The 17,390-nt window shown below is 47.1% G+C and overlaps 1 protein-coding gene across 5 annotated transcripts in view; it reads right to left on the bottom strand.

Moving 5' to 3' along the window:
* katnal2 (katanin p60 subunit A-like 2) overlaps positions 1-3,809 on the bottom strand; it is an 87,601-nt gene extending 83,792 nt beyond the window's left edge. For 4 of the 5 annotated variants that reach the window (XR_010962704.1, XM_067983225.1, XM_067983216.1 and 1 more), the window contains exon 1: positions 3,691-3,809. Coding sequence is in view for 3 of the 5 variants with exons in the window: in XM_067983225.1 (XP_067839326.1) it covers positions 3,691-3,747 (57 nt within the window). In the remaining 2 variants the exon portion in view is untranslated. The remainder of the gene's footprint in view (positions 1-3,690) is intronic. The other variant, XM_067983235.1, reaches the window with a different exon arrangement.
* Positions 3,810-17,390: the final 13,581 nt, after the last annotated feature.

Here is a 17,390-nt window from a genome sequence, read left to right as displayed (position 1 = left end):
TCAGCAGGAGGGGCACCTGATTTACATGGCCCCAGCAGGAACCCTAGTTATGGACAAAATGAATTGGCACTTGGAAAAATATGGGTTCATAAATGAAAACCAGCATGGATTTGCTACAGGCAAATCATATTTGACTAACTTGATTGAGTTCTTTGATGAAATTACGGAGAAGGTTGATGAGGGTAGTTCAGTTGATCTTGTGTATATGGATTGTTAAAAGGAGTTTTGATAAAATATCACATAATAGACTTGTTAGCAAAATTGAAGCCATATTTTTCCAAGTGCCAATCTATTGATTCTAATTGGCTAAGGGACAGAAAGCAGAGAGTAATGCTGAGCTGTTGTTTTTCACACCGGAGGAAAATGTGCAGTGCTGTCCCCCAGAGGTCAGTGTTGGGGCTACTTTTTGATATATGACCTGGAATATGCAGATGACACAAAACTCAAATGTAGTGAACAGTGAGGAGGATAGTAACAGACTCCAGGAGGACATGGACAGACTGGTGAAATGGTAGATGAAATTTAACGCAGAGAAGTGTGAAGTAATTCATTTTGGTAGGAAGAATAAGGAGAAGCAATATAAACCAAATGGTACAATTTTAAACAAGGTGCAGGAACAGAAACCTGGGGGTGTATGTACACAAGTCTTTGAAGATGGCAGGATAAGTTGAGAAGGTTGTTAAAAAGGCATTCGGGATCCTTGCTTTTATAAATAGGAGGCATAGATACAAAAGCAAGGAAGTTATGCTAAACCTTTAGAAAACACTGGTTAGGCCTCAGCTGCCCAATTCTGGGCACCACATTTTAGGAACGATGTCAAGGCCTTAGAGAGGGTGCAGAGGAGATTTACTAGAATGGTACCAGGGATGAAAGACTTCCATTACGTGGAAATGGGGGGTTGTTCTCCTTAGAGCAGAGAAGGTTAAGGGTAGATTTAATAGAGGTGTTCAAAATCACAAAGGGTTTTGGTAAGAGTAAATAAGTGGTAGAAGGGTCAGTATAACTAATAGGCACAGATTTAAGGTAACAAGCAAAAGAACCAGAGGCGACATGAGGAAACATTTTTATGTAGAGACTTGTTATGATCGGGAATGCACAGTCTGAAAGGGTGGTTGTAGCAGATTCAATAAAAACTTTCAAAAGGGGAATTGGATAAATACTTGAAGGGGGAAAAATTGCAGGGCTATGGGGAAAGAGCAGGGGAGTGGGACTAATTGGATAGCTCTTTCAAACAGCTGGCCACAGGCACGATGGGCTGAATGGCCTCTTTCTGTGCTGTATCATTCTATGATTCTATCTCTAGCCTCTGCTTGCTCTATGCAGCCAGAAAATCTGGCATCTGCCTACCATTGAGGGGAGTTGCCAAGACCCCACAGTGTCCCACCGGTCAATCTGGAGGCCAGCTTATCTCACTTCATTAAGCGAACTAACCTCCATAATATGTCAGGTTCTTACTGAGCCAAGGAAGTAGGAACTCCCAGCACAAGAAGTCTCCACCGCCAGCTCTACCCTCTGATGTCAATGACCTTGTAAGGGATGGATGGAAGTTCTGACCCTTACAAGGAATTGATGGGGATGCAGTGACGAGGTAAGGCAGGAGCACAGTAGAGCTCTCAAGGAAATTCTAGGCTTTTGTTTTTAAGGCTGTAAACCTGAACTAAACAAACTGCTCGCAGATGAATGGTTCAAAAACTACTTGACATCATTTAAACATTGTGAAATTTGAATTAAATAGGGAACCATATCAGTCAGAGGATATAAACAAAAATAAGGGGTAATTTTTCACCTTCAGCACTTCAAATATGTGCAACTCCACGTGAGGAGCACTATCAACACCACCAAAGACAATTTATCTGGTGATTCATCTCATTCTTGATTGTGGAATCTTGCTGTATGCAAATTGGCCACACGTGCCTCCATAACAACAGCGACTGCATTTCGAAAATAACTGTTTGGCTGTAAAGTGATTTTAGATGCCCTGAAGACATGAAAGGTGCTAAATAAACGCATGATCTTTCTTTGAAATTAACTGTGAGTAAGACCATTAATGATAGGTACTTACTAATGGAGATTCCCCCTGGCCTCTGCTAATTAAAGAACAAACACTGCACTAAAATTATCTTCATTTACAGGATTCATTATCATCAATTTCAGGCAGCCACAATGCTTGATTTAACATTTCTTGCAACAATAACAACTTGCATAACAACAACCCCACATGAGCGTATGGTGGAAAGCAGATGGGACCACTGAGTAAGAAAAATGAGGCAATGTAATGGAGAACCAACGGCACATTTGAAAAGCAGATTTTTTTGGGAGGATTTTGAAAGCAAAAAAAAGCGGAAAAGCGCGGGGCGGGACTGTGGTGACTGGATGATAAACCTCAGGGACCAAGCAGCAGCAGACTAAACATACATTGTCATAAAGCTGGAAAAGATCACTCAGAAACAGTGAATTGAAGACAAGGTCAAGGAATCTGAAGTCGATTCACTGGGGCAAGGGAAACCAGTGTAATTTGACAAAAATAGGAATAATGGGCATGCGGGACTTGTATAGGTTAAGGAGTTCTGAATTAGATGAAGTTTGTGGAGGGTGAGGTGAGCAGCGGAGAAGTCAATCTTTACGGTAACAAAAGCAATGGCGGGAAATAGAGACATAAACAGCCAGTGTTCGACAGGTGGAAAAAAATAGCTTGGCAACGGATCAGAATTTCAAATCATGATCGAACAGGACATTGACATCGTGCACGTCTGGATTTAACCCGGGAGGCCAATTGGAGAGGTTGATGAAGTCGGGACCAGAAACGTGCCAAGTGCTGGCAGGAGCTGAAAAGGGTTATATTTGCTGACATTGAGCCGGAGGTAAAGAAAACTCTTGACTTATCCAACCCTGCTTGATGTTGGGCATTCAGCTGGAAAGTATAGCAATAGCCTGGAAGGTAGGGTTGCGTGTCAGCAGCTGACACCAATGCTCGCTTACGATTTTGCCGAGGGGTAACATGTAAATTGTGAATAGGTTGCACACAAAACGTTAAGCTGTAGCCTTTATCTTTCAGGGGCTGTACGTTTCCACCATTCTGATCTTACTTTCTTCCTTCAGGTTGCTTCCCCCTTTCCCCATCCAGGTAACAGCCAGGAAGTCCTCCCGTGCAGGTGGGGGCGCTCCAGAGTCAGATCTGGAGCCGTTTCCATGGAAACAGCCGATTCCACAGGCCTAACGCAGCAGTGGAAACTTCAACAAAAACAACATAAAAAAGGAAACCTCGCTCTTCGAATAAAATTTATATTTTTCTTAAAGAGTCAAATTTTAATTGAGTAATAAATAAAATTCTAATTCATCCTTTATCTTTTGTCCAGCTTCTGTCACGTCGTTTTAAACCAAGGTTTTAGTAACACGAGAAGAGTAAAAAGAAACTCAAGTTGTATTAAGAAAATAATTTCAGAGTTACATTAAAATAGAAACATGCTGCTGAGAAATATTGATTTAATCTAACACTAAAGTATTTGAACCCTTTCATCAACAATGCTCAAAACAAATCACAAAAAGTAATTGCACTCATAATTTTTTCATAATAAAAACTTACATCGAATAAAGAGACAATAATCGGGGTGAAATTAAACTTTAAAATTTATAAAATTCCTTAAAACTTTTTGATTCTCATTTCATTGGCGCCGCATTGGCGGAACTTACCGCCTCTCTCGCTTGATTCGCAGTTTTTAATGTTTGATAGGAGAGTTCGAAAGACATTGTTTTGTTTTTAATATTTTTCCCCCCCTCGTTTCGTATATTATTTTCGCATTAAAGGTTGGGGGAGGGGGAGGAAATCGAGCCAATGGTCCAGAGATCCCAGTCACCAATTTACCTGTGGTGGGTGATTGACGTGATTATAAACCAATCACAACCTCAGCAAGTCACGTCTCCCTGTTTTAAAGAGGGATGATTCATCCAATCAGCGGCGATGGTAGAGTGGGCGGGACTCTGAGCGGTGACTGACGGTTTGACGGATGGGGATGAGAGTGTTTGAATGTGTGAGGGGGAAGGGAACGGCCATTTAAATCATGATGTCACATACGTGTGACGCAATAGAATCACTGAATGAAACGTCACAGAAGGAGGCCATTCGGCTCCTTGAAGGAGCTATCCAATTAGTCCCATTCCCCTGCCCTCTCCCCATAGCCCTGCAAGTTTTCCCCCTTCAAGTATTTGTCCAATTGCCTTTTGAAAGTTACTATTGAATCTGCTTCCACCAACGTATTCCAGATCGTAACAACTGGCTGGCTAATTAACTGCTGACGAAGTAACAGAAAGGGTACACAAGAGTAATGCAGTGGATGTAATATATTTGGATTTTCTAAAGGCCTTCAATAAGGTACTGCATAGTGGTAGACTCATGACTAAGATCCGAGCTTGCGGAGTCAGGGAACAAGTAGCAGAATGGATAGCAAGCTGGCTACAAAACAGAAAAGAGAGTAGGGGTTAAAGATAGTTTCTCAGACTGGCAAAAGGTGGGAAGTGGTGTTCGACAAGGATCGGCACTGGGACCACTGTTCACCATTTACATAAACGATTGGACTCGGGGATCAGAAGTACAATTTCAAAATTTGCGGACGACACTAAATTGGAAGACTGCAACAAAATACAGGCAGACTTTGATAAACTTGCAGAATGGGCGTGTAATTGACAAATTAATTTCAATATGGATAAGTGTGAGGTATTACATTTTGGTAGGAAGAATAAGGGGCCATATACTGCTTGGATAATAGTCTAAATGGGGTAGAGGAGCAGAGGGATCTGGGGGTACAGCTAAAAGTAGCGACGCAGGTTAATAAGGCCATAAAAAAAGCAAACCAAGCACTGGGGTTCATTTCTAGAGGGATAGAATTGAAAAGCAGAGAAGTTATGTTAAACTTGTATAGAACTTTGGTTGGACTACACTTGGACTACTGTGAACAGTTTTGGTCTCCATATTATAAAAAGAACGTAGAGGCACCGGAGAAGTTGCAAAAAAGATTTACTAGGATGATACCAGAAGTGAGAGGTTATACCTATCAGGAAAGACTGAGCGGGCTGGGTCATCAAGGAACTAAAGAGGGATTACACAGGTTGGAGGACCGTGAAACCCCTCTTCAACTCTACGGTGCATTGGTGGTAAGCAATCAAGGCCAACATCAAGAGGTTCTTCATCCTCAAAGATGTTCAGAAGGCGAGAGAGAGGGAAGTATCACAGCTCCAGAAAAGTATGCAAGATCTGCTACAGCTGCAGTCGATGGGGTTTGATGTCGGGGAGGAACTCAGAGAGGTGAAGGGCCAGCAAGCCTCGCTCTTCACCTCCGAGGCCTCAAAGATCATCTTCCGGTCCAGAGTCCATGGAGCAGGGCGAGAAGTGCTTGTGCTTCTTCCAGAAGCTACACAGAGACACCTGTGTGATCTGAAGCCTGAAGGAGGATGACGGCTCGGTGACGTCTTCGCAGGCTGACATACTGAGGATCAGCAAGTCCTTTTATGCCGGGCTGTATGACATGAAGTCCACAAACAGCATAGCCTCCCAGTCCTTCCTGTCCTCTATCATGGAGGTCTTAGAGGACAGCGAGCAGGAGAGCACAGATCGGCCGCTGACTTTGGACGAGCTGACAAAGGCCGTACGGTTCTTCGAGAAGAGTAGAACTCCCGGAAGCGATGAGTTACCGGTTGAGTTGTACTCGGCTCTGAGGGACTTGATAAGCCCAGACCTGCTGGAAGTATACGGGGGTATGCTTCTGGCAGGCAGCATGTCAGAGTCCATGAGGAAAGGCATCATCATCCTCATCTACAAGTGGAAGGGGGAGAGGGAAGAAATCAGAAATTGACGACTCATTTCCTTGCTAAATGTCGACTACAAGATTCTGTTTAAGGCCATCACCAACAGGCTTAAGTCTGCTCTGGAGCTGGTGATCCACCCGGATCGGATCTGTACTATACCCGGCAGGAAGATCTCTGATAGCCATGCGGTGCTCAGGGATACAATCGCCTACATGCAAAACAGGGGGGTGGACACCTGCCTCATCAGCTTGGACCAGGAGAAGGCCTTTGACAGAATATCCCATACGTACATGATGGATGTGCTGTCCAAAATGGAGTTTGGTGAGGGAATCTGCTATTGGATCCAACTGCTCTACATCCGTAGCGCAGTCCTAATCAATGGGTGGGAGTTGAAGAGCTTTCCAATCAGATCTGGAGTCAGGCAAGGCTGTCCTCTCTCCGCGGTCTTGTTCGTATGTTGTATCAAGCCGTTTGCCGCATCCATAGGAAGGACACAGGTATCGGGGGTGGGGAGGGGGGGTGACGATCCCATACATCGGAGGCTCTCAGATTAAGGCTTTCCTGTGCATGGATGATGTCACCGTCTTTTGCTCCGATCAGCAGTCGGTCCACAGACAGATGGGCATCTGCGACCATTTCGAGCAGAGTGAACCGAAGTAAGAGTGAGGCAGGTGGGAGACCCAATCCTTTGTCCCCTTCATTGTCAGGTCCGACTACCTGAAGCTGCTGGGGTTAGTTTGGGGGGCTCCAGGCCTGCACCAAGAATGGGGAGGAGCAGGTCGCCAAGGCCAAACAGAAGCTTGGTATGTGGGGGGGAGGGGGTGGGGGGGGGGCGCTCCCTCTCCATAACCGGCTGAAACCTGGATAAGGTGTAAGGTACTCGCAGTATTGCTCTACGTGGCCCAGGTCTGGCCCGTTCTCCACCATCACAGTCGCCTGAGCTAAATTCCGCTTTGTCTGGAGGGCCAAGGTAGATCGCGCCCACAGGGACACCATGTGCAAGCCCCCAGACAAAGGGGAAGGGTGTCCCCAATGCCACTCTGATCCTGATGGCCATCTTTGTGTGTGGCTGCTTCAGGATGTGTGAAGAGCCCCAGTACGCAAATACCGAGTATCACTATTTGCTGAGTTTCTACCTGTCCACCGCACTGAGAAGGATGGGTCTGGCCACCCTGGCTGAGCTGGACTGTACCCCACCCTGTCCCAGGTGGAGAAATTCTTGAGGAGGAACCCCTTCGACCACAAGGCCGTCAGACAGTGGTCAGCATGGAACGTTCTGGGAGTCTTGCAGGGAAAGGAGAGGGTGGATCTGATCAGGCAGTTCCCCAACCAGACGATTGATGCGATTTGGCAGGACGTCTCGTTGCCAGAACTAACCAACAGGCACCAGGATGTAACCTGGATGGTGGTGAGTAGGGCCCTCCCAGTGCGGTCCTTCCAACATGCATGGAATCTCAGCACCACCACAAGCTGCTCTCAAGGCTGCAGTGGGAACGAGACCGTCGTCCACCTCCTGATGGACTGCCCCTTCGTGCAGAGGGTGTGGAGAGAGATGCGTTGGTATCTGTCCCAGTTCATCCCCAACAGCTCGGTAACACAGGACGCTGTGCTCTACGGGTTGTTCCCTGATATCAGCTGCTGCTGGAAGACCATCAACTCGGCGAAGGGGGCTCTTTGGTCCGCCCGAAATCTGTTGGTCTTCCAACTGAAGGAGCTGCCCATGACTGAGCGTTGCCGACTGGCACATTCCAAGGTCCAGGAGTACGTATTGCGGGATGCACTGAAGCGAGGTGCGGCCTACGCAAAGGCTCTATGGGGAAAGGCCCCTGTGAAAGGCCACCCCACTCTGTATTGTACAGAATGTATTAGAAGATAGGTACTGTGTTTTGAATTGTAATAATGAGATCATAGTGTGTACGATCCGCATTGTATTGGTTCGAACTAGATTGCTTGAAATTGTGTCTTTTTACTTTGAACTTTGTGTATCTTTAAATTTTATGAAATAAAGTATATTTTGAAATATTAAAAAAAGATTGAATAGACTGGGGCTCTTTTCTCTAGAAAAGAGAAGACTGAGGGGTGACCCGATAGAGGTCTTTAAGATTATGAAAGGTTTTGTTAGGGTAGACATAGAGAAGATGTTTCTACTTGTGGCGGAGACCAGTACTAGGGGCCATAAATATAAGATAGTCACTAATAAATCCAATAGAGAATTCAGGAGAAACTTCTTTACCCAGAGAGTGGTTAGAATGTGGAACTCGCTAGTACAAGGAGTAGTTGAGGTGACGAGCATAGATGCATTTAAGGGGAAGCTAGATAAACACATGACGGAGAAAGGAATAAAAGGTATGCTAATAGGGTTAGATGAAGTAGGGAGGGAGGAGGCTCGTGTAGAGCATGAACATATATCCATCAGCACTGGTAGCAGGGTGTAATAACAGCATGCGTGTCCATAGGCATAAATGTGGACAAAGGAATTTATATTATTTATAAAATGGACAGAATTAATGTCTTTAAAATGAGGACTGAATTATGTCTGTGTGCCCTGGCCCATCCCTCATCCTCTAACTCTGCTTCACCTAAAGACCCCCTTGTCCAATGCCACAGGAGATCCAGCTAGTATTGTGCTTATTAATCACGATTGTTTTCCTGCTTGAGTAAAACAATACAAAGAACTATATAAAATATATATGCTAACATTGCCATAAAATAACCTATATAATATTGAGTGCAGTACTGTGGGACTGCTGCATTGCTGGAGGTGCTGTTGTTTGGATGAGACATTAAACTGAGGCCCCATCTGCCTTCTCAGGTGAGCTTAAAGGATCCCATAGCACTATTTGAAATAGAGCAGGTAATTTCTCCCGGTGTCCTGGTCAATATTTATCCCTCAAACAACACCTCCAAAAAAAACAGATTAACTGATCCTTCAAATTATTCCTGTTTTTGGGATATAGCTGTGTGGAATTTGGCTGCTGTATTTGCCTACAGTGACGAGACTCCATAATAGATCATTGGCTGTGGAGTGTTTTCAGATGTCCTGAGGATATAAAAGGCAGTATATAATTGCAAGTTTGTTCTTTCTATATACAATACATAAATATCTTGTCATATACAATGTAATCTATTTTACATGATTTTTTTTTACTTTAGATGAACATTCCTTTTATTCCAAACCTAATTATTTAAAAACAATTTTGTCAGATTAAATCCAGTTCCTGCTCCCGCTCACCAAACATGGGTGGTAGAAGTTGAGAGGTGGCCAATTTGAACATGTTAATGGGATCCTCAGCTGCTGTCAGGGACAGCTGAAACTGGATTGGCACTCATACTGCAGTAGGTTTTGGGGTTTAAGCCTTAAAGGCTTCCCTATTTAATATCTTTTTTTTTCAAAAAATATACTTTATTCATAACATTTGCAGCAATACATACAATACAGTTGTCATATCACATTCCAAACGTACACAATACAGATTATACAATTTGCAGGTTACATCAAGTACAGTTCAATGAACACATTGGACATAATTACAGTTCATGACACTCTAGGGTGCCTCATTGCAATACACTCAATACACATTTTTGATAACAGGTATGTTACAGATTCTTTACAGGTTCATTACAGATTCATTACAGTTACATTACATCAATTAAAATTTTACATTCTGCCCGAGGGGATTTTTCCCTGATTGCAGCCCCTCGGTATACAATGGCGGGAAGGCTCTAAACGGTTGCCTTTCCCCACAGAGCCTCTGTGGCGGCCGCACCCATCCTCAGTGCGTCCCTCAGCACGTAGTCCTGGACCTTGGAATGTGCCAGTCTGCAACACTCGGCCGAGGACAGCTCCTTGTACTGGAAGACCAGCAAGTTTCAGGCAGACCAAAGGGCGTCTTTCACCGAGTTGATGGTCTTCCAGCTGCAGCTGATGTCCGTCTCAGTGTGCGTCCCCGGGAACAGCCCGTAGAGCACAGAATCCTGTGTTACGGAACTGCTCGGGACGAACCCGGACAGATACCACTGCATCTCTCTCCAGAAGGATCTGACGGGAAGGGCCCTTCTCACCACCAGCCAAGCTAGGTCTTGGTGCTTGTTTGAAAGCTCTGGCTATGAGGCATTCTGCCAAATGACATTGACAGTCTGCTCGGGGAACCAACCGACAGGATCCACCATCTCCTTTTCCCTCAGGGTCTCGAGGACGTTACGTGCGGACCACTTGCTGATTGCCTTGTGGTCAAAGGTGTTTTTCTGCACAAACTTTTCCACGAAGGACAGGTGGGGCGGAACGGTCCAACTGGACGGAGCGTTCCGTGGCAGCGTGGCCAGGCCCATCCTTCGCAACACCGGGGACAGGTAGAACCTCAGCACGTAGTGACACTTTGTGTTTGCGTACCGAGGGTCTATGCACAGCTTGATGCAGCCGCACACAAAGGTGGCCATCAGGATGAGGGCCACGTTGGGCAAGCCTTTCCCCCCTTTCTCTGGAGATTTGTACATCGTGACCCTGCGGACACGGTCCATTTTTGATCTCCAGACAAAGCGGAAGATGGCTCGGGTGACCGTCGCGGCGCACGAGCGAGGTATGGGCCAGACCTGCGCCACGTACAGCAACACCGAGAGCACCTCGCACCTGATGACCAAGTTCTTGCCAACGATCGAGAGGGATCGTCGATCCCACAGTCCCAGTTTCTGCTTAACCTTGGAAATGCGCTCCTCCCAGTTTTTGGTGCACGCCCCGGCCCCACCGAACCAGATCCCCAGCACCTTCAGGTAATCTGACCTGACGGTGAAGGGGACAAAGGATCGGTCGGTCCAGTTCCCAAAGAACATGGCCTCGCTCTTGCTACGATTTACCCTGGTCCCCGAGGCCAGTTCGAACTGGTCGCAGATGCTCATCAATCTGCGAACCGAGAGCTGATCCGAGCAAAAGACGGCGACGTCATCCATGTACAGGGAGGCCTTGACCTGAGTGCCTCCGCTGCCTGGGATCATCACCCCTCTTATGCCTGCATCCCTCCTGATGGACTCGGCAAAGGGTTCGATGCAACACACGAACAAGACGGAGGAGAGAGGACAGCCCTGCCTGACTCCAGATTTGATCGGAAAGCTTTCTGATTCCCACCCGTTGATTGAAACTGCGCTACTGATGTTTGTGTAGAGCAGTTGGATCCAATTGCGGATTCCCTCCCCAAACCCCATTTTGGAGAGCACGTCCATCATGTACGTGTGGGATATTCTGTCAAAGGCCTTCTCCTGGTCCAGGCTGATCAGGAAGGTGTTCACCCCCCTGTCCTGTACGTAGGCGATCGTATCCCTGAGTAGCGCCAGGCTATCAGAGATCTTCCTGCCGGGTACGGCGCAGGTCTGATCGGGGTGGATCACCACCTCCAGGGCTGATTTGACCCGATTGGCGATGACCTTGGACAGAATTTTGTAGTCCACGTTAAGTAGTGAGATGGGTCGCCAATTTTTGATTTCTTCCCTCTCCCCCTTCTGCTTGTAGATGAGGGTGATGATGCCTTTCCTCATGGAGTCTGACATGCTGCCTGCCAGGAGCATACCTCCGTACACTTCCAGCAGGTCTGGGCCTATCCAGTCCCACAGAGCCGAGTACAACTCCACCGGTAAGCCGTCGCTTCCAGGAGTCTTACTCTTCTCGAAGGAACGGACAGCCTTTGTCAGTTCGTCCAGAGTTAGCGGGTGATCCAGACTCTCCCGCTTGCTGTCGTCTAGAACCTCTGTGATAGACGACAAGAAGGACTGGGGGGCCTCGCAGTCTGTGGGCTTCGCGTCGTACAGTCCGGCATAAAAGGATTTGCAGATCCTCAGTATGTCAGGCTGCGAGGACGTGACCGAGCCGTCCTCTTCCTTCAGGCTGCTGATCACAGAGCTCTCTCTGTGCACCTTTTGGAATAAGAAGCGCGAGCAAGTCTCGTCCTGCTCCACGGAGCGGACTCTGGACCGGAAGATGATCTTGGAGGCCTCAGAGGCAAAGAGCGAGGCTTGCTGGTCCTTCACCTTTCTGAGTTCCTCCCCGACATCGATCCCCATCGACTGAAGCAGGAGAAGATTCTGCATGCTTTTCTGGAGTCGGGACGTTTCCCTCTGCCTCTCTCTCGCCTTCTGAACACCTTTGAGGATGAAGAACCTCTTGATGTTCGCCTTGATGGCTTCCCACCAGTGCACTGGGGAATCAAAGAGGGGCTTTACGATTCTCCAACCTTTGTAATCCCTCTTCAGTTCCTCAATGTTTCCCGGGGTCAACAGTTTCACGTTCAGCTTCCATGTCCCCCTGCCCACTCTCTGATCGTCCTGTAGGTGACAGTCAGCCAGGAGGAGGCAGTGGTCAGAGAAGAACACCGGTGTGACCTTGGTGGGTCTGACCTTGAGCTTCGGGGACACAAACAGGAAGTCTATCCTGGAACGGACGGACCTGTCTGGTCTGGACCAGGTGTATTGACGCGCCGCTCCGTCTGCAGGGCTGCTGAAGACGTCGCACAGCTTGGCGTCTTTCACCGCTTCCATCAGGAGTTTGGACGTGGTGTCCAGTTTGCTGTCGGCTCTGCCGGATCGTCCAGCCGCATCGATGATGCAGTTGATGTCACCGCCGAGAATGACCGGCTTGGACGTCGCCAGCAGCAATGGGAGCTGCTGGAAGACAGCCAGCCGCTCGCTCTTCAAAGCTGGGGCGTACACGTTGATCAGCCGGAGCGGAGCGTTTTTGTACATTACGTCTGCTACGAGGAGACGACCCCCCACCACCTCCTGTACTTCAGTGATGGTGAAGTTGCCTCCCCGCAGCAGAATCCCCAGGCCGGAGGCACGGTTATCGTTGCCTCCCGACCAGATCGACGGCCCGTGGGCCCACCGCTGCGACCATTGCCGGTAATTGCTGAGATGCGGCAGGCCTCACTCCTGTAAGAACAGCAGGTCGCTCTTGACCTTGGCCAGGTAGTCCAAGGTCAACACACATCGCGTAGTGCATTTAACGCTACGCACGTTAATGGATGCGACTTTCAGACCCATTTTAACAACAGTTTAAATCTCACCCGACAGTCCGTTTGCTGTTTCCAGCTCTTGGCCGTGTCCCTGCATCCAGGTGATCTGTGCAAAGTGTTCCACGCTCCCTGAGCTGAGGTACGAGTTCTGTTCTGCCTCAGAGAGGGGGTCGTCGTTCCGCCGGGGTGACATCGGCGGCGTGGTGTCGGGTGAAGAGTCCGTGCGATCCTCGATCGGTTGGGGCTCCATCTTTGCTGTAATATCTTTGCTGTTGTAGGTGCTGCAAAAATTTTGCTTGCTGCTCAAAATTGCTGCCAAGTTTTCACTCCCAAGGTTTCACCCCTCCTCTTTAAGGTGCTGCTGAAGGCCCCTGGATTTCCTACCCTCAGATCATCAAGCTGCCTATAAGGAATGCATTTTTCTGCTGGCAGCTCACCGAATTAATGTAAATGAGGCCTGACTGCAGAAACAGCTCAGGCCCCTGTTGACTCCTTCGAGCGGCTATCGCCTACCCAGTTTATGCTAGAATCAAAAATTGTCCATCCATCATCTGGCTCAACATGAGTAATGCCACAGGAATCCACTAATATATATTATACATAAATGTAATAACATAAAAATCAAATGGGGATACTATTCAGTGTTATTGCATGCATGAGGCCTAATGGTTGGTATCGACAACAATGACACCATGCAGTTAATGCATGAGGAACAACTGCACTGAAGGATCGACAATGGTAATGGCTGAAAATTCAGTGCCTCATAATCTGGTGTTGATTACTTGAAAATAGTCTATAATATTTAGAAATATTTTATCGTTTTAATTGTATAATCATCATTTCAAAAGGGAATTGCATATATACTTGAAAAGGAAAAATTTGCAGGGCTACGGGGAAAGAGTGAGGTAGTGGGACTAATTACTGACACAAGCACGATGGGCTGAATGGCCTCCTGTGCAGTATGATTCTATGATTTGGAAGCACCAGTCAAATACAAATTTTGCTTATTTCCAGTGATACTTTCTCATTGTGAAAGGATAATCACTTTTGTTATATATCATCGTAAAACATAAATAACCTCTATTCATTTCAATTGGTCTGACGACCCTGCTTTTCTCAAAAAAGCTTACTGTTATCAGTGGTCTGACCTTGGGAATGTGGTAAAGTTAGGAGTTTGTAACATAAACATCAAGTCTTAATATCTGTACCGTTTAAAGTTTCAAACTGTTGAAAAGAACTGTATCGTTCTTTTTTTCTGCGTAATTCTGTTCATTTTATGTCACGCCATGTCAATAACATAACTTATTTCCACCAAGATTCACTATTTTTTTTTGTTTATTTAGTTTCTGGATGCAGGGCTCTATGTGCACAGGACGTCTTACTTTTTTCTCCCATCCTTGCCTGAAGGTGCTGGCTCACGCTGGAGTATGACGACATGGGCACTGACCTCACCCGTCGTAAGTGAGCCTAGACTGTTGGCAGGTTAATTGTCCATGGGAACATTGAAGTTGTGACCACTTCTGTCCACATCTGACATCCACACTTTCCAATAAGTGTTACTGGATAGTGATGAGGAAAAAGAACCTTCTCTGACCTAGGAATACTGAGGCTGTTGGGAGTGCCTCCATCGCTATTAATTCAGCAAACACTGGGGATCTAATTGGGTGTTGCCAACCCTCCCGGATTTTCCGAGTGTTTCCCAGAATGGGGCATGAATCTCTGGGACACTGCTGCCAGCAGCCCAGGAGAACTTCGCCCTTTCCCGCCAAAGCAGCGCTGCCCCCCCCCCCAATCCCCCCGTGAAGTCACATGGGTTGCAGCCATAGAGAAGCGTCCGGCTTGATGACGGCACCCCCCTCCCCTGCCGTCGCAGGGAGCCGGCTAGTGGAGAAACAGATGGGAGTCTGAGGAGGAAGAGAGAGACATGGAGCAGGGACAGGGGGCAGGGGATTAGGGCTTGGGGGAGGTGGGAAGAGTAAATGACCAGGGATGGAGCGGGTTAGGGTGTGGGGGCTCGAGAGGGGAGAGGGAGGCTGGGGGATGGGGATGGGGATGGGGAAAGGGAAAGAGGGAGACATGGGACTGAGATTCAGGGGGTTTGGAGTTCGGGTGGGGAGAGAGATGGAAACTGGGCAATGGGATGCAGGTGGTCAAGGGGCCCAACATTTGCTGCAGAGCCGGGAGCAGCAGCAATGAGGTGAGTGGGAGCAACACCGAGAAAGGAGCAGCCAGTAAAAGGGTGAGTAGAACCTGGGGACTTTACTATGAGTAAATAGTGAAAGATTGTTTCCACTAATGAGTGAATGAGGAACAAGGGGACAGAGAACTATAAAAGGATCTGGGGGGTGGGGGGGGAAATGGAGTTACAGGAGAAAGTGCCAGCACTGGCTCAGGCAGCAGGGGCCAAATTGCCTCCTCCTTTCCTGTAATTTCTATCATTCCATGAAAACTCTTCTTTATTGAGTCCGAGCCCAGGGAGTGGTTTAGAAATGTTGGTGCTGAGCTGAGTTTAAGATGATGTGCCCTGTGAAAAGTGCCCCAAACACCTACTGCCCTTTTGTAGGGATTGTAAGATCGAAATTTCAGTTCGTTAGACCCTGGGCTGAGACGATAACAGAGACTGATATCAATTAAAGACTGATATTAATTAAGCCAGTTTATTGGCTGTCATTCGACAATATAAACAGTTAAAAGCGATGCTTACAACTGCGGAGCACGGTCCAGAAGGCGGGGTGATCAAACCGTTGTTCTGGGAGAAACGGAGTGACAACCTTGGTGCATGTTCGTCCTCTTCTTCTTCGTGTTGCTGGTTGATAGTGCTCACCACTCAGCGGTTAGTTATTCCACTGCTCTTGCGTTCTCCTTCTCAAGTCTTCAGTATCTTACCTTCATATTGTACTTTCTAGTGGGTTGTTGTATATCTTGCCATATATGGACATTCTCAGTTCTTTTCAAGAAGCTCTTTCCTATCTGGCACTAGATGCGGTTATCAGTTGTGGTTGATACAATTAATACAGTTCAGTTGTGGTTGATACAATTAACACAGTTCCATCATCTCAGCACTTTAGCTGATCCTGAGCAATAAACAAGCCTGTACAAGTCCATCATAGTAGCATAGGAATATGAGTAGGCCATTCAGCCCCTCCAGCCTATTCTGCCATTCAATTAGATCATGGCTAAACTGTATCTTAACTTTATCTACCCGCCTTGGTTCCGTAACTCTTAATACCCTTGCCTATCAAAAATCTATCAATCTCAGTTTTGAAATTTTCAATTGACCTAGCCTCACCAACTTTTGGGGGAGAGAGTTCCAGATTTCCACTTACCTCTGTGTGAAGAAGTGCTTTCTGACATCACCCCTGAACAGCCTAGCTCTAATTTTAAAGTTATGCCCCATGTTCTGGGCTCTCCCACCAGAGGAAATAGTTTCTCTTTATCTACCCTATCATCTCCTTTAATCATCTTAAACACCTCAATTAGATCACCCCTTCATTTTCTATATTCAAAGGATTACAAGCCTAGTCTATGTAACCTGTCATAATTTTACCGTTTTTTTTATTCGTTCATGGGATGTGGGCGTCGCTGACAAGGCCAGCATTTATTGCCTATCCCTAATTGCCCTTGAGAAGGTGGTGGTGAGCAGCCTTCTTGAACCGCTGCAGACTGTGAGGTGAAGGTTCTCCCATGGTGCTGTTAGGTAGGGAGTTCCCGGATTTTGACCCAGCGACGATGAAGGAACAGCGATATATTTCCAAGTCGGGATGGTGTGTGACTTGGAGGGGAACTTGCAGGTGATGTTGTTCCCATGTGCCTGCTGCCCTTGTCCTTCTAGGTGGTAGAGGTTGTGGGTTTGGGAGGTGCTGTCGAAGAAGCCTTGGCGAGTTGCTGCAGTGCATCCTGTGGATGGGGTGCCAATCAAATGGGCTGCTTTGTCCTGGGTGGTGTCGAGCTTCTTGAGTGTTGTTGGAGCGGCACTCATCCAGGCAAGTGGAGAGTATTTCATCACACTCTTGACTTGTGCCTTGTAGATGGTGGAAAGGCTTTGGGGAGTCAGGAAGTGAATCACTCGCTGCAGAATACCCAGCCTCTGACCTGCTCTTGTAGCCATAGTATTTATGTTTTAGCCCCGGTATCATTCTGGTGAATCTATGCTACACCCCCTCCAAGGCCAGTATATCCTTCCTGAGGTGCGGTGCCCAGAACTGAACTCAGTATTCCAGATGGGGTCTAACCAGAGCTCTGTGTAACTGTAACATCCACCCCTTTGTATTCCATCCCCTTGAGATAAAGGCCAACGTTCCATTAGCCTTTTTAATTATCATCATGCTCTGTACCAACCATTCTGTGGTAATCACAGAGAATCATGGTTCTTACACTTAATGCAATCTTTCAGTTTGGTTCAGATTAGTCAGTGCTGGCCAGTTTCAACGTGTGAAGTCCAAGCACGCATCTGCTCTGACTGAGGCTCCCAGTTCAGAGTTGACACCTTCACACAGAACCTGAGTCCAAGGAGATAGGGACTGAGATCGGGCCTGTTAAAAGTGGTATCGACAGGAGAGCCTGGCCGCACCTTGTGCCATGCAGGGGGATTTTGGC

This window comes from Heptranchias perlo, chromosome 1, assembly GCF_035084215.1.
Source record: "Heptranchias perlo isolate sHepPer1 chromosome 1, sHepPer1.hap1, whole genome shotgun sequence".
Classification (NCBI taxonomy): Eukaryota; Metazoa; Chordata; class Chondrichthyes; order Hexanchiformes; family Hexanchidae; genus Heptranchias; species Heptranchias perlo.
The sequence above is the reverse complement of the archived record's forward strand: the minus strand, read 5'-3'. Positions and strand labels throughout refer to the sequence as shown.